At 44.5% G+C, this 22167-nt stretch overlaps 1 protein-coding gene across 2 annotated transcripts in view; it reads right to left on the bottom strand.

The window, feature by feature from the left end:
- The window catches only part of atp2a3 (ATPase sarcoplasmic/endoplasmic reticulum Ca2+ transporting 3), a 71452-nt gene that overhangs the window by 14689 nt on the left and 34596 nt on the right, over positions 1-22167 (bottom strand). For both annotated transcript variants that reach the window (XM_061249980.1, XM_061249981.1), the window contains exons 6-11: positions 19031-19111; positions 17252-17337; positions 16111-16575; positions 5380-5468; positions 3504-3606; positions 992-1123 (exon numbers count right to left, since the gene is read on the bottom strand). In XM_061249980.1, coding sequence (XP_061105964.1) covers positions 992-1123; positions 3504-3606; positions 5380-5468; positions 16111-16575; positions 17252-17337; positions 19031-19111 — 956 coding nt within the window. The remainder of the gene's footprint in view (positions 1-991; positions 1124-3503; positions 3607-5379; positions 5469-16110; positions 16576-17251; positions 17338-19030; positions 19112-22167) is intronic.

The following is a 22167-nucleotide window of genomic DNA, read 5'->3' as shown; positions in this document are numbered from 1 at the left end:
ACATATGCTCTCACAGATGCTGCACCTTTCCATGAGACAAAAGAGAGCAAGAGCAATCTCTAGGCTCTTGCCTAAACGTCCTTTTACTCGTTTAAGTAGGAGAGTTTGCTGTCGAGAGCATTATATGGAAGCCAAGTCGTTTTGTCTTGTTGAAAGCCTGATACTGAAGTGAATGTTTAGCTAACCCCTTCCTAACCTTATTCTTGTCTAAATATTATGGCTTTCGAAAGTTTGTGTCACCAGAGGGGCTTTTCACTGGTAATTAAACTGATAGGACTTCCAGAGACTTTCTCCAGAACTCGCAGCTTATCGGCCATGCCTGCAGAGTGGACTTCGTGCCAGGGCAGTCTCAGTCACCCCCACGTCTCTGAGAGTGGGACGCTGCAAAGTCACTGAATAGATCCAGGCTGAGATGCTAATCCGCCGCAGTCTAACTGAAACAGCACCATCCAATACATGATAAAAAGGGGGGTGAACAGTGAGATGCAATTCTGTTGGCATCTCACTGGCTGTTTTTGAAAATTATACAAGTGAAACAAAAAAAACTAAAAACAATGATAATAACTGAATATAAAAAAGTAATACAAATATTTTTTACTATTTGTTTTGAAGTACAAGGCTTACCTCTGACAATATGATGTACAGTGAGGTCCATAAGTATTTGGACAGTTCCAGCACATTGAATTTGAAATGAAATTGATCTTTCATTACATATCTATATTGGGTGAACCCTGTAGGAATTACATCTCTTTTTATACATCGTCCCTCCATTTTAGGGGAACAAAAGTAATTGGACAGTTGGCTTCAGAGAGGAAAAAGAACAAAAATCGCACCACTGTCCAAATACTTACGGACCTCATTGCATATTCAACTAAGACTTACACCTTTGCTGTCGATGACAATCGAGGAGCTGTGGCACTATGGTATGAATCATATCGGGCCTAATATGGCTTTATACAGCTGCAGCCCTCACAGAAGAACTGACACTTACCGAGTTGCAGGCACTGGCTCGTTCCACCTTGCTCAGTCCAGATAGGTCAGACTTGAAGACGTTCATTTTCTCCACCAGGGTGGTCAGCGCAGTCTCTGTGGCTTCTCCCACCTTCTCATACACGCCCTTGGCCTACAGCACCAAAAACATACCGTGTGAAAAAGAAGAAGATATACAGTACTTTATTGAAACCCTTGGGGTAACTTGTCCTCTGCATCTGACCCATCCTAGTTACTAGCAGTAGCCAGCCACCGTGTAGTGCTTGGGGAGCAATGTGAGGTCAAGGGCCCTTGTTGTGCCGCTGTATTTGTGGCTACACCAGAGCTTGAACCATCAACTGGCCAGGTCCCAGGCATGTACCTAAGCCACAGCGCCTGTTAACATTATCGCACATGACTATGGTCCTTAAAATGCCTGGTTGTCTTAAAAGAAAACAAGAAAACAAGAAAACATGCAGCTTTGGGGAGGCAAGCTAGCACAAAGGAGTGCTGCCAGCAGATTTTCTGAGAAGGTAGGTAGATATTTTTATCTGGATCTACATGTTTTGAGAGCTATTTCTTGACTGAAATAATGTTTATTTTGTATGTGTTTGTGAGCGTGTGTGCACGTTTGTGCTTGTGCTTTGTTTGTGTGTCTGTGTGTGTGCGCACACGTGTGTTTGTTTGTGTGCGTGCATTTGTTTCTGTGTGTGTGCATGTGTGAACAAGTTTTGGTATTTCTGTGTGTGTGTGTGCGTGTGTGTGTGTGTGTGTATATGTGTGTGTGTGTTCTCCAGACTGGCAGCATTCTGTGGCTATGCCCTCCATGTAAACAGTGCAGTGTTTTTCTGAGTGAAGAGCTACTTTGCATAGCAACCCCTGACTCATTTTTATAACAGGCAGCCATACATGACAGCTTTCAGTTTGATTTACCCACTCGCAGAAACAGAACTTAATCGAGCCACGGTCTCGGAGAAGACACACAAGGTCTAACACGCACATTTTGATAGCGTCGGCCATTATAATGCGGCAGAAAAGTGAAGGTCTGTGTGCTCTTTGGAGAGGGACCGTGCAGGTACAACGGCGTCCTCCACCTGCTGTGCCAGCTACAAAGCTACAGATGAGCTGGGCTGCCAGGGGCCACTCCCAGCGCAAACACAGCAGGGTGACCCACTTGACTGCGGGGCGAGGATTGCGGAGCCTGCCGAAAAACAGGGACACGCCCCAAGAGAGCGCTGCGATAAAACTGGCTCGCCCCGCGAAATGCGCTGACAAAGGGACGAGGATGAAACAAACGTCAGGCTGCTGTCAGCACAGCAGAGGGGGGAAATAAATGAAAAATAAAGTGAACAAGGACAGGCAATGCATGCGCTGCCCAGGGACACTGGGTACTTTGGTTTCACCGGTGCTGTGAATTCTGCCATGTAGTGGTAACACTTAGGTACTGCCTTTACTGATTGCTTTCATAATAGAGCACTATAATAAATTGAAATCGCTCTCTCACACACGCTCTCTCACACACGCTCTCTCACACACGCTCTCTCACACACGCTCTCTCACACACGCTCTCTCTCACTCTCTCTCTCACTCACTCTCACGCACTCTCACACACACTCTCTCACACACACTCTCTCACACACACTCTCTCACACACACTCTCTCACACACACTCTCTCACACACTCTCTCTCACACTCTCACTCTCTCACACACTCTCTCACACACTCTCTCACACACTCTCTCACACACTCTCTCACACACACTCTCACACACACTCTCACACACACTCTCTCACACACTCTCTCACACACTCTCTCACACACTCTCACACACACTCTCTCTCACACACTCTCTCACACACTCTCTCACACACTCTCTCTCTCTCACACTCTCTCTCACACACTCTCTCTCACACACACTCTCTCTCACACACACTCTCTCTCACACACACTCTCTCTCACACACACTCTCACACACTCTCACACACTCTCTCACACACTCTCTCACACACTCTCTCACACACTCTCTCACACACACACACTCTCTCACACACACACACTCTCTCACACACACACACTCTCTCACACACACACACTCTCTCACACACACTCTCTCACACACTCTCTCTCACACACTCTCTCTCACACACTCTCTCTCACACACTCTCTCACACACACACACTCTCTCACACACACACACTCTCTCACACACACTCTCTCACACACTCTCTCTCACACACTCTCTCTCACACACTCTCTCTCACACACTCTCTCTCACACACTCTCTCTCACACACGCTCTCTCACACACGCTCTCTCACACACACTCTCTCTCACACACGCTCTCTCACACACGCTCTCTCACACACGCTCTCTCACACGCGCTCTCTCACACGCGCTCTCTCACACGCTCTCTCTCACACACCCTCTCTCACACACCCTCTCTCACACACCCTCTCTCACACACATAGACACACACACACACACACGCACACACACTTTGGAAAAGATGTGAGACAGGAGAGTGGGGACCTCACCTCATTGTAGTCCAGGGAGGAGTCGTTACACATGGCGCAGATGGTGGCCAGCTCCAACAGGCCATCAAAATCCCCACTCGATACGGGCCGATCCCCCTTAAGACTGAGAGATCACAGCCTAAATCAGTGACACCATGAGGTGGCAGAACGGGTTGTTCTGGCAACCGTAACAGGAGAGAAAGCCAAGCAAGTGGCCAAATACACAAAGTGCTCTTTGAATGACACTACCACAACTGAACTCATTATCCCAAGAAAGAAATGCGGGCGATGCCTTTTAGAAGTTGTTTGATGTACCTGTGTTCCTATTTTAAAAGCTTAGTGTGACAACTGTATGAGACTGGAAATACATATTTTACAGCAAGACTACCAAGGCCTCTATTTATAATGTGTATCTTCAGAATTCATTCTTTAATCATCACTGAAACTATGTGGCTCTAAACAGACAAAACCTACATACAGTATACGCTAGATCAGAGGTCTCCAACCCTGGTCCTGGAGAGCTAAAGGGTCTGCTGGTTTCTGTTTTCACCTTGGAATCAGCACAGTGTTGAGACCCAGGTAACCAAGTGAGGTAAGTTACCTGTAATCAACTGCTCTAATTGATTAGGTGCAGAGTAACAACAAAACCCAGCAGAGCCAGTAGCTCTCCAGGAACAGGGATGGAGAGCACTGTTCTAGATAATATCACACTGCTGCCACTAAGTGAAACATTATTATCCTCTGAGTAACTCTGGTGTCACCATTCAATAATGGCCCATATTTCGCAGCAACCAGCGTATGCAAATATTTATCAATGGTGCGGCAAATGAAAGACTCTTTGCATACAACACGCAGTATTTTCACCAAGGAATTATTTTGCGATATAGATGCCAATTGTGTTGTCTAAGCAAGACAAGCTTGCGTTGATCTTTCCGAGTCTGCATTTCTGAAAATCCAACCCAGTGTAGATTCAATTAAGTCATGTGACAATTCACCAGGGTTGTCTCTTTCATTTAATGATTCAGTCATTACTTTGTTGTATGATTTATATCTGTGGCTTGGAATTACTAAAGTTAATCTGGAAAAGTTATTTGACTAAACTGAGAGTCTATGGACAAAAGCTACATGAAATTCTGTCCTGCCAGTACAGATGTCTGTTAAAATACAGCCCAATGTCAGAAACAAACAAACAAAAAAGGGAATTATTTATATACAGAAAATGTGTACGTAAAACAACAAGCATAAACAGCTTCAGATAAGGCTATGGTTCAGGTGTACATTAAAAGTGAAGTAGAAAAAATTACCTCAAAAATTAAGGACCTCACAATTTATCACTGAATACATTTTTATAAAGGCCCAAAGTGTCCATATGGGTTTTCTCTCTGAAAGTTATATAATGATTTTCAGTGCCAGGAAGGTATGGATAAGTCTTAGGAAAACTTTAACATCAAGGATATTTAACATCAAAGAACCAGATGCAAAGCAAAGAACACCAAAAAAAAGAAAACAAAATGGAGGCCCCAGCAGACTGGGTATCGACTGCAGTCTTTCCACGGCTTTTGACAGAGGCATCACAAATCCCACAATGCTCCTGGGGGTTCCTTGTAAAGAGTTTCTGGCCAATGCAAGGACATGGGGTCAGGCGAGAAATTAGGTTGTCAAATATGTAATTTGGGGACTGTGCCAAACTGTGTTAAACACCTCTTTGCTGAACAAAAAAAACAGCCCAAGCTAGGTTTTGAAACAGCTGGTAGCTCGTTGACCAGTTCAAACCAGCTCCATACTCAACATGGCTTGACCAGCTCAAGCTATGTTTTGAAACAAATGGTAGCTGGTCATTTCAAGCTGGTCTAGCTGGATTTTACAACACTGGACTATATCTGGATGGAGTACTCACACTTGTCCCTCGGGGGCGTAGGTGGATCCAGTGATGGAGAATTCGTGCATCGAGCAGCTGGACTCGTCCGCCTTGTCCACCACGAACATCTGGAGAGAGGGGAAAATACATCAGGCATGACAACATCAGCAGTAGGGTCCAGCCAATAACCAGGGCAGCCCTTAATAGCTTTAAGGGCTGCCCTGGTTTCAAATGACTTTCTGACAACCGCTGCATTACACCACAAAATGTATTTTCACAGACTCACAGCAACTTACATAATTCATATTTGGCATATCCTATATTTACATAGAGTTTTTACATAGCCAGAATTCTAATACTTGTTGTTATTTTTATTATTAAATACTAAATCCAAGTGTCCTGTAAACTGTAGATATTTCAACATAAGGCTGTGTAAAGTCCTACAAAACCAACCCAGAGGAGCTCTCAGGTCAGCCCTACTCACATTCATTCAGCAGAATAGCCTTTATTATCATGCCTTTTATGGTTAGGAACATGGCCTCGCACATTAATGAAAATAAGGGAATGGTGCCAAAAGCAAACAGCAGGTACAATGAGATACGTCATCAGCGTGACCCTCGGACCGCGTGGTCCATGCTGAGCAAGACTTGTACGGAAAGAAGAATGGAAATGTCTCGCTGGGCTACCTGACCAGAGGGTTAATAAAACAGGTGAAAGAGGAAGAGGGGGTGGGCGTATTAACAGGGGGATTCCCCTGTGAAGCAGCCAATCAGGCGCTGCCTGATGTCATTCAACAGAGCTTTTTTTTTTCTTCTAGTAAGCTTGTGGGAGTTCCTTGGTTTCACTGACCCAGCATAAACCTGACTGCGGGTAGTGGGCCCGTCCTCAAACACTGACGCGTTTGTTTCCTCCGGTTTCTATCAAGGGAGGGGGAACGAGGGGAAGGTGGAGCTGGAACAGAAAAGCACCGAAGTCTCTATCTGACCTGAAAACAGTTCCACGTGAACACGGATGTCAACAACACCTCTGGATGGTAGGTAACTGAGGCTACTGGCAAAAAATGTCATGGTGAACCAGGGGGTGGGGGTGGGCAGAGGGCCGAGGGGAAGCTGCGGGCACAATCAGAACCCACTGAAGCGTTGGGAACAGAAAGCGTCTCTAAACACCGCGCTGGGAGTTGTAAGTGCCGATACGCTCACCTTGCTTGTCGAGATTTCTCCTCTCGTAGCTACTCAGGTATTGATTTCCATTACAGAGAACTCCGCAAGAATAATTAGAAATTCATTCTCTTATATCCACTCTACCTTCTCGGCTTTATGGGTAATGACACGAGGGCCCTGGTTGGTGGAATCCGATAGACTGTTAATTAATTTGAGGGCGTGGATCACGGTGTACGATTCGGCCATTTCAGACCTTCAGTCAAGTACAGCTGTACAGTAGGATGAAACAGTGTGGACATGGGAGTGGAAAGGTCATTCAGAATGCATTGCAAATTTACGTTATAGAACTACTGTAATAAGAGAGTACTAAACTGTTATGAAAGAAGGCCAGTATAAAACGACAGTGTCACTCGACTGAAATTGCAGAACGTTTGTGAACATTCTTTTGTCACCTGACATAGGCTGTGGCCCTTGTTCTCAGCGAAAACGTATAAATGCACTGAAGCCAGCCAGAGTATAAACCAATGGTCTCCAACCCTGGTCCTGGAGAGCTACTGGGTCTGCTGGTTTTTGTTTTCACCTAAAAATCAGCTCCCTGTTGAGATCCAGGTGACGAGGTGAGGTGAGTTAAGTGTGTAATCATCTGCTCTAATTGATTAATTAGGTGTAGAGTAACAACGAAAACCAGCAGACCCTGTAGCTCTCCAGGACCAGGGTTGGAGACCAATGGTATAAACCAAACATCCCTGCGACCAGTGACATCCATTGCACGTCGCCAGTCGCAGCGAAGTTTGGTCGCTGGACTATAAACTGGCTTTGATGGAAAAAAACGGCACTGGAGGTACTGTGCTTTTACATCCTGTTTAACAAAGCAGGAGTTAGCTGGATAACTGCACTCAGTAAAATCTGGAACAGGAACTGAAGTAAAAAGAGCTGTTCGGCATCTTACACATTACTGCATGTCTACCTCGACATAAAGCTAAATCCTAAATATCCCCTTCAAGTATCTGACAGAGAAATTTCTAGAATACTGTGTCCATGTATAAATGCATACATACATACAATCATACATACACAAATACCTGCAAGGACCTACAGGAATACACAAGTATGAGCATGAACACACACACACACACACACACACACACTTTATTTGGCGCACTCCCAACATGGATAGTTTCATTGACACGGAACATTTCCCCCATCTTGCGCTGAGGTCAGAGAGTCTGAGAAAGAGCAGACTCCCTTGCTGGGGGAAGAGATTACCGGCAAGGACAAAATAACAACGTGGCCTTTTCGGTCGCCTTCTCCGGGCCCGCTGCGGCTCCTGGGGAACGTTGGGCCAACAGCCTTTGGGACAGACCACCACCCCCCCACACCCAGACTAATGAATCCCAGCTGGGTTGCCGGGAGATTAAAATCAGAGGGCGATCCTTCGGCCAGCTCTTCGGGGACGAGGGCCGTCCCATGCATATCCGTGGGACCGATGCCGCTCACAGAAAGAAGGAATGGAGTTTCCTCTCGGGACGCGGGGAAGAAACTAAATAAAATGTGGTGCCGATTCATAATAATTTTAGTAATAATTTGTAATTTAGTTGACGCTTTTATCCAAAGTGACCACCAGTTGATTAGACTATTACTACTAGGATAATCCCCCCCAGAGCAATGCGGGGTTAAGAGCCGTGCCCAACAGCTATGCGGATCTTATGGTGGCTACACCACTGGGCTTGAACCACCAACCTTCCGGGTTACAGTCACTAACATTAGCCACTGGCAGGCTACAGGCTGCCCTGTTCATGAGCCTGCCAGCAGTCACCTTGTAGTGCGATGTCCGTTCGGGAGAAGACAAAATGTTCTTCAAAGATGAATGGTGCAAAGGGACATACACAGGGTGACGCGATAACATCTTCTCAAAGGCCGCGCCATTTTCAGAGAGCATTCAGAATTCCCAGCTGAGGGAATACCCTGAGCAGAAAATGACATGGCCAGTCTCGCCGAGCAACCAAAGCATTCCAGACCATGAACATTCCACCCTGGGTTCTCACGGCTTATGTGAAAAAATACGGCAAGGAGGAGGAATTTCTGTAGAAAAGCCTTCAAGAAAACACAATCAAATGTGTTTTGCAGTAAGTCCCCATGACTGTTGAGCAGGTCTGTGTCTCATGCATTAACGTTAACCTCATGTGACCAACACTGCAAAACATGCTATGTACTGTTCTCTCACCGAGAAGTAGACAACAGAAAAGATATTTACTGGTTGATATCAAGACTGGCCAATTTTACAAAAGAGCAAATAAAACCTTGGTGGCAATATAGATTCTACTGCTGTATCCAAGTCCGGCCCTGTCAACATATATCTGAGCAGAGGGCGGTCTTTTAATTCTGGAATTCTAGTTTTAAGCTCTATTTCATAAAGTTAATAGTTCCCGTATTCTATATCCTCATCTACCCTTAGGACTCATTTTTTGGTATTTGAAAGCCATCGTTTATCAATAACATGTTGTTCTGAGTTACCATGGAGACAGACGCCATTCTAGAGGAGAAGCTCCAATGCTGCCATTTATTTATTTATTTTAGACTTTGAGTAATCTTAATAGGGCTGCATGTTCCCCTAGTTCGGGCAGCAGTAATTGGATTACAAGATACCTTCCATCCACCATCATAATGTTATCTGTAGCAGCAGGAAATAAATAGCAGAATAAGTCCAAGAAGAAACCAAACGTCCAGCCCAGCAGAAGAGAAGACTGCAGAAGAAGGAGAACGGTATTAATTTCACAGAACTTGGGGTAACCGCAGGGAGAGAAAGACACTGAGGAGGGGGGCAGGGGAAAAAAGAAAACGATTACAAAGACTCCAGACTCAATCCCGCAGAATCCGACAGAGAAGGAATACCATTCGTCAATGACACCGCATTACATTTCTTCCCCTCGGGCAAACGGTTTGTCAAGCCTCGTGTGGCATTTACTGTGCGTCACCGTCTTTGGTCATCAGAGCAGAATGTGACTCAGGAACCGTGTTTGAACCCTGTCCAATTTCTGCAGATGGAGGCTGCAGACTGTACCCTCTTCGACGAAAGGGAAAGGCAGCTTCGCCGTACACGGTTTCATAGCACAATGAGAGGTGAAGTACTGAACTCTAACTGCACTGTGACAAAATGAAACAAAGAAAATATACATATGAAACAGACAGACGGAAGGAAAGAACCATTTAAAATGGAGGCATCACTTTCGGGCCTTTGTACTTCACACTTGAGGAAATGAAAAAAAAATAAGCCACCCTTGGGAAGACAAAAGAGAGAGTAGCAAACGGCTTTATAGATGAATAATACCACAGTTCAGCTCGAGTTCAGCAGTTTGGGAAAGCCTATAGGCTGCATTATGTGGAGCTTCAGAAAACAGGAATTTCCTCAATAAATGCTGTTTTTTGCATTAAGAAAATCAGTAAAAAAACAAAAACAAAAAAAAAAAAACAGCGGCCTGTGGCAAGAGCAGTACAGCCTCAGAGGACTGCAAACCACTGAAACTGATGGTCTGTGGTCAAGCCTGTCACACTGCAACTGGCTAAATGTAACAAACGGCCATTTTCTCTCACGTCAGTCAACAGAGGGCAACACGCAGGGACCGTTATCAATGAGGGGAAACCCCTGCATGTCTCCGGCAGTCACGGCACGGGGGCCAAGTGCTGACGTGGCTCAACGAGGCTGCCATGGACGCGGGCTATAAATATCTCCCGGGGCCTTGCTCTCTCTCTCTCTCTCTCTCGCTCTCTCTCTCTCTCTCGCTCTCTCTCTCTCTCCCGCTGTCGCCCGGCATTAATGCAGCGAGATTAAACATGTCGCCAGGAGGGAACTCCCAGCAGTTAAACATTTACTAACCCCGGGCCCCGGCCCCACGTCACCGGACTGCCTAATGCCATTTCCACAGGCTGTCTGGGATGAGATAGCGACTGTGTGAGAAATATCCCCTTTTTATCGGAAGTAGGCCAAAAGCAGCTGGCAAGCACAGTGCAGCTCCCCTGTTTCCTGCTCCTATGGTTATCTCTCACACACACACACACACACACACACACAGTGACACACGTGTTAGGCACGTGTGCGCACAGATACACATGCATACGCACGCACACACATATATACAGATGCACGCTTGCACGTACACCCACACCCCCATGACTATGTACACACATGCACACTCAGCAACATTAATTTTATACTAGTTTATACTTGCAAATTTATATGCAACAACAATTTAGTGAATGTTCTGTTTCTAATAGGCTGTTTATTAGTGAAACATGCAGATGCGTGACAACTTAAAGGAGAAACCTGAATAAATGAGTGGAGAAATATAATAAATGCAGATGCATCTATACAGGTATTCTGCATACAATTAAGCAATTATCATCCTGTCACGCCATGTATAAACATGTATGAAAATCAGCTGACCTCGATTTTGGATCAAGATGGCAGGAGTAAAAGATGTAGGTGACCTTGAATGAGGGTTTGAATGAGGGCGAATGGCAGGAGTTTCAAAGGATGCTCAACTGGCTAGTGTTTCTAAATGTGCATTTCAAAAGCACATATTCGATGACCATGATGGTCATATGCAAGATAAAACAGAAGAGCAACTCTTCCTCTGGTGACTGAGAATGTCAATGCAGGACATGATGAGACTGTCAGCAAGAACAGTCCGTCAACAACTAGGCTACATAGAGAGGAATATTATAGCAGGGTTGGAGTCTATAAACCCCTCATTACAAAGAAGAATTCACATTTCAGAGTTCACTGGTGCAAAAACCACTGGTCTCACGGATGTGGAAAAAAGAGATATGATCATATGCGTCATCCTTCCCCATATTCACAAGTGGCGAGTGCATGTGTGGTGTAAACCAAGAGGTCTGACAGGCCTGAATGCTTGACCCCTACAGTGAGGGGGTCCGGTGGCTCTGTTATTCTGTAGCGGACATTTTCCTGCCATGGTTACGGTCCACTTGTCCCTTTAGAGGGAAGGGCCACTGCAAATCAATGCAAAGTTATTCTGAGTGATGACCTTTATCCTATGATGAAACATTTATATCCTGATAGATGAGTTCCATCTATCTCTTCTATCTCATCTAGCTATCCACAGGGCACGAGTGGTCACTGAATAATATGAAAAGTATATGATATACTATGGCCTTCACACTCACCAAATTTCGACCCAATTGCACATCTATTGGAGATTTTGGACAGACGTGTTAGACGGCACTCTCCATCTCCATCATCAAAACGCCTAATGAGGGAATATATTTTGGAAAAATAGTGTTCCATCCCTCCAGCAGAGTTCCATGGTATATATACTCTATGCCAGTGTGCCTTGAAGCTCTTCAGGCGACTTGTGGTGGCCCAACTTACTAAGACCCTTTATGTTGGTTTTTCCTTTAATTTGTCACTTGTCTGTACATACAATAACTGTTTCTAGATCAATCACAAGATTCACAGCTTACAAATTCATAAATAATTACATATAGGCCATGAAAAAATAAAAATAATATCTCTGTACTATTTTTATACCTGTGATTAGTCAGTGACAGTCATCCAGAAGTAAAGTGCACATTTTTATCAAAAAATAAGAAATAAAATGTGTTGTTTTTTTTGTTTTGTTTTTTTACTACCAAGGTGAAGAGTTTCCTGCCCTTATCAATAGGCACTGTGGCCAGGGACATGCTAACAGATGGTAGTGATGGATGCTGTATTATCAATGATGAAGCAATTCATTATATATCCATTCAGGCAGCAAAGAGCCACATGCTAGCTCTGCAGGCATTATTCCGCTAATCCTCCTGCACACATCACAGCCTGCAGGTTGTCATGGAAGCCACGGAAGTCTGGATACGTTGCTGGCCGCATAACTGTCCACAGCCCTTCAGTTTTGTCCACAGTAAGGACAGCAAAATCAGAAATGTTAAGATATCAAAAAAAAAATATATAAATAAATAAGGGCTTTTAAAAATATATATATTATATGTACACTCACTGAGCACTTTATTAGGTAGTCCAGTACACCAGCTTGTTAATGCAAATATTTAATCAGTCAATCATGTGGCACCATCTAAATGCATAAAAGCATGCAGACATGGTTCAGCTGTTTTTCTAAGTGACTTTGACTGTGGAATGATTGTTGGTGGCAGGCAAGGTGGTTTGAATATCTCAAACTGCTGATCCCCTGGGATTTTCACACACAACAGTCTCTAGAGTTTGCAGAGAATGGTGCGAAAAACAAAAAAAACATCCAGAGAGCAGCAGTTCTGCGACCAAATACACCTTAAAGAGGTCAGTCCAGACTGGTCAAAGCTGACAGGAAGGTGACAGTAACACAAGTAACCAATGACCATAACACATTACAACAGTGGTATGCAGAAGAGCAACTCTAAACATACAATGCATCAAACCTCTTGACTGGATAGGCTACAGCAGCAGAAGACCAATGAGTATAAATCCAATAAAAGTCCAAAAAGTCCAATAAATACCTAATAAAGGGCTAAATAGAGTGTATATGCGGTATAAAATGTATATGAAATCCGGCAGTTTTTCAAACGATTGCACAAACTACACAGCTTTAAACCCTTGATCTTCTTTATTGGTTTATCAGTTGTCTGTTATGCAATCATCTCTGAATGTGTATTTCACATAATTGATGTCAAGTTTTCTGAAAAAAGTAATTAAAAAGAAGTCTGGGCATTAAGCTAGACACTCTCAGCAAAAAAAAACAAGTGGTCCCCACACAGCTGAATTTTACATGGTTTCTATGAACAGTCAAACAATTTTGGACAGTGGCAGAGTGGTGAAGGAGCTGGAATTATAACTAATGATGCAGCACTAAGCCATGAGCTGCCTTGGGTAAAGGCAAAGTATAAGTTATTTCACAAAACAGCACTCAATGACTTTGTGGAGTGACTCTTTGGGCAGGCATAGTGGACACTGTCCACAAAATTATGTATCCACCTTTCACATGTTGGTCCCAACAGGCAGGTTGAGTGCAATCCCACTCAGTCAGGGATTACATAGAAGTTTACATTACATTACATTAATGGCATTTGGCAGACGCTCTTATCCAGAGCGACGTACAGTTGATTACACTAAGCAGGAGACAATCCTCCCCTGAAGCAATGCAGGGTTAAGGGCCTTGCTGAAGGGCCCAACGGCTGTGCTGATCTTATTTTGGCTACACCTGGATTAGAACCACTGACTTTGCATGTACCAGTCATTTACATTTGCATGGGGTATGTAGTGTTCCACAGTTGTATAGATGTCAGGCTGGGTTTGAAATTCACTAAAACTGAGTAACAGCCTGACATGAAGCAATCAGTTTCTAATTATTTTTTGGCTACAGTATCTGATAGGGCATTTATGCCAAATAGAGAGAACAGCTAGCTTTGGCAAGAGGACTAGGGCAGAATAAGTCAACAACACCCAGAGATGTGTGTGAAATCCAATACACGATCTCAAACTGGACACAGAAAAAGTTAGGTTGTAGGTAAATGTGTGTTGGTGCCAAGCCAGCCCTTGGGTCCTGCTTCAGAGGCACTGAGAGCCAAGAAAAACATGTTTCTTTTATCAAGGGTCTGTGACTTCCTGTTGAGTAGGCACACAATTCCAAGGTATGGAAGGGGAAGTAAGGGTTGGGAGACAATGTTGCCTCGAAATGGTGAGAGCCTGAGCGAATATGTGTGTGTGTGTGTGTGTTTCCGTGCGTGCCTATGTGCACGTGTGTGCACGTGTGTACATGTAATGTACTGTAATGTAATGTGTGTGTGTGTGTGTGTGTGTGTGTGGGCATGTGTGTCTAAGAATGTATGCATGTACACACTGCTACAGGGAAATGTGAATAGCCTAACAGGCTATGGCTGCTACTACGACTTACAGTGCCCTCCGTAATGTTTGGATTCGGATTCGGAATCACACAATTAACATGTGGTTAAAGTTTGATCATTTTATTAAAGGGTATTTGTATACATTTTGGTTTCACATTGTAGAAATAACAGCGGTGTTTATACATTATCCCCCCCATTTCAGGTCACCATACTGTTTGGGACACATGGCTTCACAGGTGTTTGTAATTTCTCAGGTGAATTTAATTTCCTCCTTAATGCAGGTATGAGAGAGTTCTCAGCACCTAGGCTTTCCTCTGGTCTTTCGGTCACCTTTGGATGTTATTGCCGTTTATCAACATGAGGACCAAAGTTGTGCCGATGAAAGTCGCAGAAGCAATTATGAGACTGATTAACAAGAATGAGAAGGACAGAGACATCGGCCAAACCATAAGCTTACCAAACTCAATTACTTGGAACATAATTAAAAAGAAAGAGAGCACTGGCAAGCTTACTAATCGCAAAATGTACTGGCAGGCCAAGGAAAGCCTCTACAGCCGATGACAGAAGAATTCTCTCCGTAATAAAGAACGCCTGCCCAACAGATCAGAAAGTCTTCAGGAGTCAATTTGTGGATTGGTAAATTACCTCTGTCCACAGAAGACCTCATGAACAGAAATACAGAGGCTATACTGCAATATGCAAACCACTGATTAGCCACAAAAACAGGATGGCCAGGTTACGGTTTGCCAAGAAGTACATAACAGAACAACCACATTTCTGGAAAAGGGTCTTGTGTACAGATTAGGCCTAGATTAACATAATAGGGTGATAACTATTTAGAAATAGAGCAAAGTATGGAGGAGAGAAGGAGCTGCCCAAGATCCAAAGCTTCATTGATGATATAACTGCTGATGGTAGTATGAAACTAGTAAACTAGATAGTCCATATTATTGTTCTTTATTACAAATCAGAAATTGTGGAGTACAGAGGCAAACAAATAAACGATGGGTCTTTGTCCCAAACACTGTACATGGCTGCAGGTGAGAGTGAATATGTGTGTGTGGGTGTGTGGGTGTGTTTGTGCGTGCGTGTGCTTGAGTGTGAATGTATGCATGTTCAGACTGCTAGAAGGTCATGTTAACAGCCTATGGCTGCCACTGCAACTTCCAACACACCACCTTTGACCTGTGAATAAGCAGTCTTCAAATCAGCAAGAAATAAAAATGTTGAAAAGTAGACTGAAAAACCTAATGAAGTCGACTTAATTAATCAACTTTCGGCCAATTAACCATCCATCCATCCATTATCTTAACCCGCTTATCCTGAACAGGGTCACAGGGGGGCTGGAGCCTATCCCAGCATACATTGGGCGAAAGGCAGGACTACACCCTGGACAGGTCGCCAGTCCATCGCAGGGCACACACACCATTCACTCACACACTCACACCTATGGGCAATTTAGACTCTCCAATCAGCCTAACCTGCATGCCTTTGGACTGTGGGAGGAAACCGGAGTTCCCAGAGGAAACCCACGCAGACACGGGGAGAACATGCAAACTCCGCACAGAGAGGCCCCAGCCGATGGGGATTCGAACCCAGGACCTCCTTGCTGTGAGGCGGCAGTGCTACCCACTGCACCATCCGTGCCGCCCCAATTAACCAGCATCCTCTTAAATTGGTTAAAATTCAGTAGTTTTCAAAAAACAAGAAAAAGGGCAGTATGGAGGGCTCCCTTAATTGTAACTGAAACCAACTGCCTTACCCTGCAGACGGACATCTGGTTGGTGGTAAGCGTGCCCGTCTTGTCGGAGCAGATGACGGAGGTGCAGCCCAGTGTCTCCACGGAGGGCAGGCTGCGGACGATGGCGTTCTTCTTGGCCATGCGTCTCGTGCCCAGCGCCAGGCAGGTGGTGATGACGGCGGGCAGGCCCTCGGGGATGGCAGCCACGGCCAGCGCCACGGCGATTTTGAAGTAGTAGATGGCGCCGCGCACCCAGGACCCGCCGTGGACGGGGTCGTTGAAGTGGCCGATGTTGATGACCCACACCGCTACGCAGATGAGCGAGATGACCTTGGACAGCTGCTGCCCGAACTCGTCCAGCTTCTGCTGCAGAGGCGTCTTCTCCTGCTCGGTGCCCGCCATCTGGTTGCGGATCTTGCCGATCTCCGTGGAGACGGCGGTGCACACCACCACGCCAATGGCCTTGCCCGCCGCGATGTTCGTGCCCTGCGGTGCGACGACAGAATGAATCGGCCGGCCCGTTATCCAAAAACAACCAGCGTCAAACGGCCTAGGTGTTTAGCGTAGCGGAACTAGGCTTAGCGCATGATGACATAAAACCCGAGGAAAGTGTGGTTGGCCGTAAAAAGCATGTGTAAACAAGTCTTTTAATGGCCGCTCGTTTAGTGTGTGTGCGTTGCACGTCTGTGCGTCTGTGCGGGAGTGAGAGAGAGCATAACTGTATTATAAACTGATGCTGATTCTGCTATAAGTTGCCTATAAGTAGGCTACAAAATATGAATCCATCTTAATTTAATCCCACTAAAACTTAAATGTGTACATAGCCAAAATGTAGTGGTAGCACATAGATCAAGCACCGCATGTAAAGGTTCAATCACTTTCCCCACTTCTACTTTGTGAATTATTGTGTTCTTCAACACAATTTAGTGTCAATAAGTAGACTGAATGGCTCCTGACACCATTTCTACAATGTATCAAACATCTGTTAGCCAGAGCAGTGCTTCTTCACTCAGTGCAAGTAAAGTGGTAAGACAGAAAGGCAGAGGAAACGTTTTTTTTTAAATAAAGGCCTAATGGTTATCAACATTTTCATCATCTTTATAAGTAAATACAAAAGAGGGCATGAATCTGAAGCAAACGGGAAGGAAGACATTTTTCTTACTGAAAATAGCATGTTTTTCTTGTCTTGATTGACAGCTCTGGGGTCAGGAACGGGGTCGGTGTGTTTGATGACAGACACAGACTCCCCTATGGCCAGAAAGAAACAGGTCTGTAATGTAACTGTCCTGCAACTATCCCCTCCTTGTTCCGCAATCCAATCCACACAAGTATTATTAGGACTGGAACGTGCTTCCGGAAGATCCGTTGATCTCCAAGTTTACAGGTCTGGATGTCCTGGGAAGTGGTTATGATCACTCTCTCTCATCTCTGTGAAGAGGAAGTGCTAAGAGGAGGTACTTCTTTGCTTGAAGGTTTTAGGGCAGTGGCAACAAACCCACTTCCTGGAGATCTACCATCCTGTAGGTTTTCAACTCTAATTGGGCACACCAGACTCTATTAATTAGCAGCTCAACCAGATCTCAAGCTCAGTGGTCTCACTCCTGGTCAGGAAGAGTTACAGGGGGTGCCTGTTTTTGTTTTCACCTTCAAATAAGCAATCCAGCAGACCCTGGCATTCCAGGACCAGGAGTGACGAGCACTGCTCTAGCTGTTGAATGAGCTGTGCTTTCTTAGGGTTGGAGTGAAAACCTACAGATCTCCGGGAATAGGGTTTCTTACCATTGTTTAAACAACTCTCATCAGCAACTGTGGGCATTTTCTTCTCTTTTTTAAGGCAGCATCATAAAACAGCAAGAAATCTGTTGGTCATGCAGAGGAGCTGCAGCTGGCCACGGACACCTGATTACATATAATTTTTAGTAACGTTTTTTATTACAGTTCCAACATTGAGGAGAGACATAATGGTCCATCACTGATTACAGAGAGTTTGGAATACAGCCCTCCAACGCCCCAGCTAACCTTCTTCATATTTAACGCTAGCTGAATTTAATCACCCCGTATACCAAAGAGAGAATTACGAAGCCATCCCAGCCTTCACCACAACCCTTCAACAGAGATTCAGATCGGACAGCTAAGTGAAAAAAATGTTTCAGGGCTGGGAAATATTGGCTTTCTGGCAGGAGTGAGCAAATGTTCCCACTGATCGCAAGGTCAATGCAAACACAGCAGAAGGCTGGACAGATAAGGTACAGGCACCCCGGTGTTCGCGGGGGGAAAGGGACAGACCCACGACACAACTGCAAATGGGAATCATGACTGGAGAGAGGACAATGGACAAATTGCCAAAACAAGAGAGGGCTGTTACATTTAATGGACTCGTAGGGAAAAGGGAGAGAAAACCGACTTCCTTGTTTATTTTGTGTGTGGAGCACCTATTGAACCCCCATTTCAGCAGCTTAATTACGAGCTGTCATTTTGCACCTATGGGAGCCACTGACATCCGGATTAATAGACGAGACGGGTTGACAATGTCAGGCAATATTAACTTTGCCGCAGTACACCGCCTGACTCTCAATGAGGGTGTAAGTCTCTTATATAAATGGCAGCTTTGATTGCGTTAGAGTACATGTGTTCCACAGAAGTAGCTGGTGCTCACAGAAAATTTCACAACAACAGCAAAAGATAACTGCCCGAGTGGCCAATTGTGTCCTTCCTTTTGACATGGTTGATGATAACTGCACAGGGCAAGACTCATTGGTGGCACTTTTTCTAATCAAATAATGAATATTTCAATGAGAGTGAAAACTTTTGAGCAAATAGTTATGTTACACTGTCTCTTTCAGTGTGTTACTGTACATTTTACACATTTGAAATAAGGTACCATTTGGGGAAAAACAACAAGCAAATGGAAGAAGATGATGATTTAGCAACCCCCCTTTACCTGTCAGAATGGACTGGTCCACCCGTAGAGTTGTGGATTTTATGGATGTGACCCTAATATCCGCAGGAACCTTGTCACCAACTATACAAATGAGAAGAGAGACAGGGCATTGTAAAACAGCAAAAAAAGCTAGATTGATCTGTGGTTGCGAGAGAATGCCTTAGAACATCAACATCATTGTCAGAACCAAATACTAATTACAGGAGAAATGTAACCTGAAAGAAATGTGACCTGAAAGAAAATGAGAATTTTATATGATACGATAGGTTCAACTGCACAATCAAGGGGAAGCGAATCATTGGCAGCCATTTATCTGGATATATAGCCCAGCGTTCCCAGGGAAACCACTTCTTAAATTACAACATATTGAGCCCTTGCACACAAACAAAGCCTTAAGCAAAGGAAACTGTTTTGAAGGTGTTGTTTTACTTCAAAGGCAACAGCAAGTGGGCCCAAAACTGGTTCAATACTGCACTGATAGACTTGTGGCAAGTCCAGAAATCGATAACCACCTCACTTTCTCCTCTGTAAACAACTGTTTGGTCAATGCCATGAAAGCAAATGCATTTAAAGGCAGATCACTCTTTCAACAGCACCCTAAAAACTTCTTGCATAGCTTTCTTCCTCACACATCTCACTTTTTAATTGTTTTTACAGCGAAAATGCACATAAATCGACATTATTGCAAACATGCCAGTATTAGCGAACTGGCTAGTATTCAAATGCAGTCTTTAATATAAAATTGTAAAGCTAAAATTCTTAATCCACAATTGTTTACCCAAAGTTCTCACTGTTTGCATATTGCTAGCCAGAAGCAGATGGCCTCCCCTTCTGAGCTTGGTTCTGCTCAAGGTTACTTCCTGTTAGTCAGGGAGTTTTTCCTTGCCACTGTTGCCCCAGGCTTGTTCTGAGGGGGTTTCAGGCATGGGCTCTTTGTAAAGCTGCTTTGTGACAATCTTCCATTGTACAAAGCGCTATACAAATAAAATTGAATAGAGCTGAACTGAAAGTGACTTACAATTGTATTTAACATGGTAGCAGGTCACACTTTCTACCTCTTTTGCTCAGTCCTGCCACCCATCTTCTCTATTTTCTGACTGTATGTAGTGTCAGATTTCACAATCAGCAGGCATACATAGGAGGTTTTATTGCCCCACTGCATCACAACGGGCTTTGGTCATTTTCTGCACAGGGGCCATAACGGACCATTCCCATGATTCATTTTGAAGATTTATTTCAGATTTGTAATTTTTTTTCTCCCTATTTGGTTGTCAACTGTATCCTATCTATACCAATTACCCATGCTATCTAGGATACACTGCATACATACGACCCCGTCCCCTGGCAGCGCGAATGGATCTAACGTCACATTGTCTCCAACCGCGACTGTGACTCCGAGGCGATTGGGGCGCTGTTGTTGTACGCAGTGAGCCTCCCACTGTCGAGTCCTCTCCCCTCCCTCGGAGCAGAGAGCCATGATGCATTTCTTTATAATAATACACAGGACAGGACTTTGTGCGTCTGAGACCAGTGATCATACACTTCCCTCTGTTACAAGGAGATATCTGATATTCTTCCACTACCAGCAACGGCCTCATTATTCATCTGATAAGAAAGCTCAACAGATGTAGAACAGGCCATTCTCCTATTTCACTATACTTCCAGCCCTGATATCATAATTACGGTGTCCTTTTACACACAGGGATTCCATTCAACTAGGCCACTTCCCTTTATGAAATGCTCATCAGCTCAACTCAAATACTAATGGGTTTGAAGGTTTAATTTGCTTGTTAAAACATAGGCAGGCCGATTGGTTGAATTGAGCACATACAGTGGCTTCAGGAAGTATTCAGACCTTAACTATTCTGCCAAATTACTAAAATGTAATGTAAACTGTATAATACGTTTATTTAGGACCTTTCATTGAATTATTTTTGAAAGAATCATATCTGTACAGAATGTTATACAGGTGCCTAAGACTTTCGCACAGTACTGTAAATCCTAAACAAGGTGCATCAAAGGTGCATTGTTGACCCCCACCCCCCCATCTAAACAAGGTGCATCAAAGTCAAGGATGGTCCCAACATAGAGTACAACTGACATATCAATTCAACATTAAAACATTCACTTGCATACAGACAAATTTAGGTGTATAAATGTCAGCTTGCACTGTCAATTTTAGTCCCAGTGACTAAAGGATTTGGGCTGGGGACAGGCGGCACTGTTGACAGCACATCATCTGACATCTGCAATACATAACACTGTGTGGGCCAGACCATCTGGCTAGTGAAGCCTGGATCAGCACAGTTGGCCCCAGTTCATGTCTCTTTTCTAACACTTTTGGACTGGTTCACAGGAACATATATGGAGGAACAAAAAAAGAAAACACTTTCTTTGGACTTCATATCTCATGGGGGCAAGCACTGCACTGGCTAAGCAGATCCTTTGACCAAAGGGGTAATTAGCCCAGCAAGATTGCAGAACCTGTAACAAACGTGCCCAGTTAATTGCTGTAAAAAACAGCAGGTGACTCAGGTAGTATGTGCATACATACATCATATTTTGATATTACGTAGGACTTGTTCATCTCGTATTCATTTCCCTGGGTAGGAATGATGGCATTCCTAAAAAATATTGTATATAATGTCGCATAATTCTGAAAATATTGATTCATATTCAAGCCCACACTACGTCTCCCAGAGCTCCAGAGCTGTCGGGGGCTTTGTGAGCTGTCAACACCTCCACTTGGGCACGATAGCCTCTTTTACCCATCTCTCCTTTCAGCCCTCTCGCTCATGTGGAACACTCCACCTGATCCGTGTGAGGTTGTCGTCAGGGCACAGGAGCTGATGTGGCGCGTGTGCGGATGTCTCCGCCGGAACGCTGTCTGCTAACGACCCTGCTGGCGGGAAACACGAAGACGAGCGCTCGCCTCTAATGATGTGAGAGAAGTAAAAAATGATGGGGGGATACCTTTATACTAGTCTGCTTATCAAAACCCAGCGCTGGGTATTGTTCTTGCAAACTGTACATCCCCTGAGGCCCAGGTCCAACGTAGCTTGCTGGTGTGTAGTTCTCCACCGTTCCCAAACTCACCTCTCTCTCACCCCCAATATGACCTTTCATCAGACCAGGAG

This window comes from Conger conger, chromosome 7 (genome assembly GCF_963514075.1).
Source record: "Conger conger chromosome 7, fConCon1.1, whole genome shotgun sequence".
Taxonomy (NCBI): Eukaryota; Metazoa; Chordata; class Actinopteri; order Anguilliformes; family Congridae; genus Conger; species Conger conger.
This window is presented reverse-complemented; position numbering and strand designations above follow the sequence as displayed.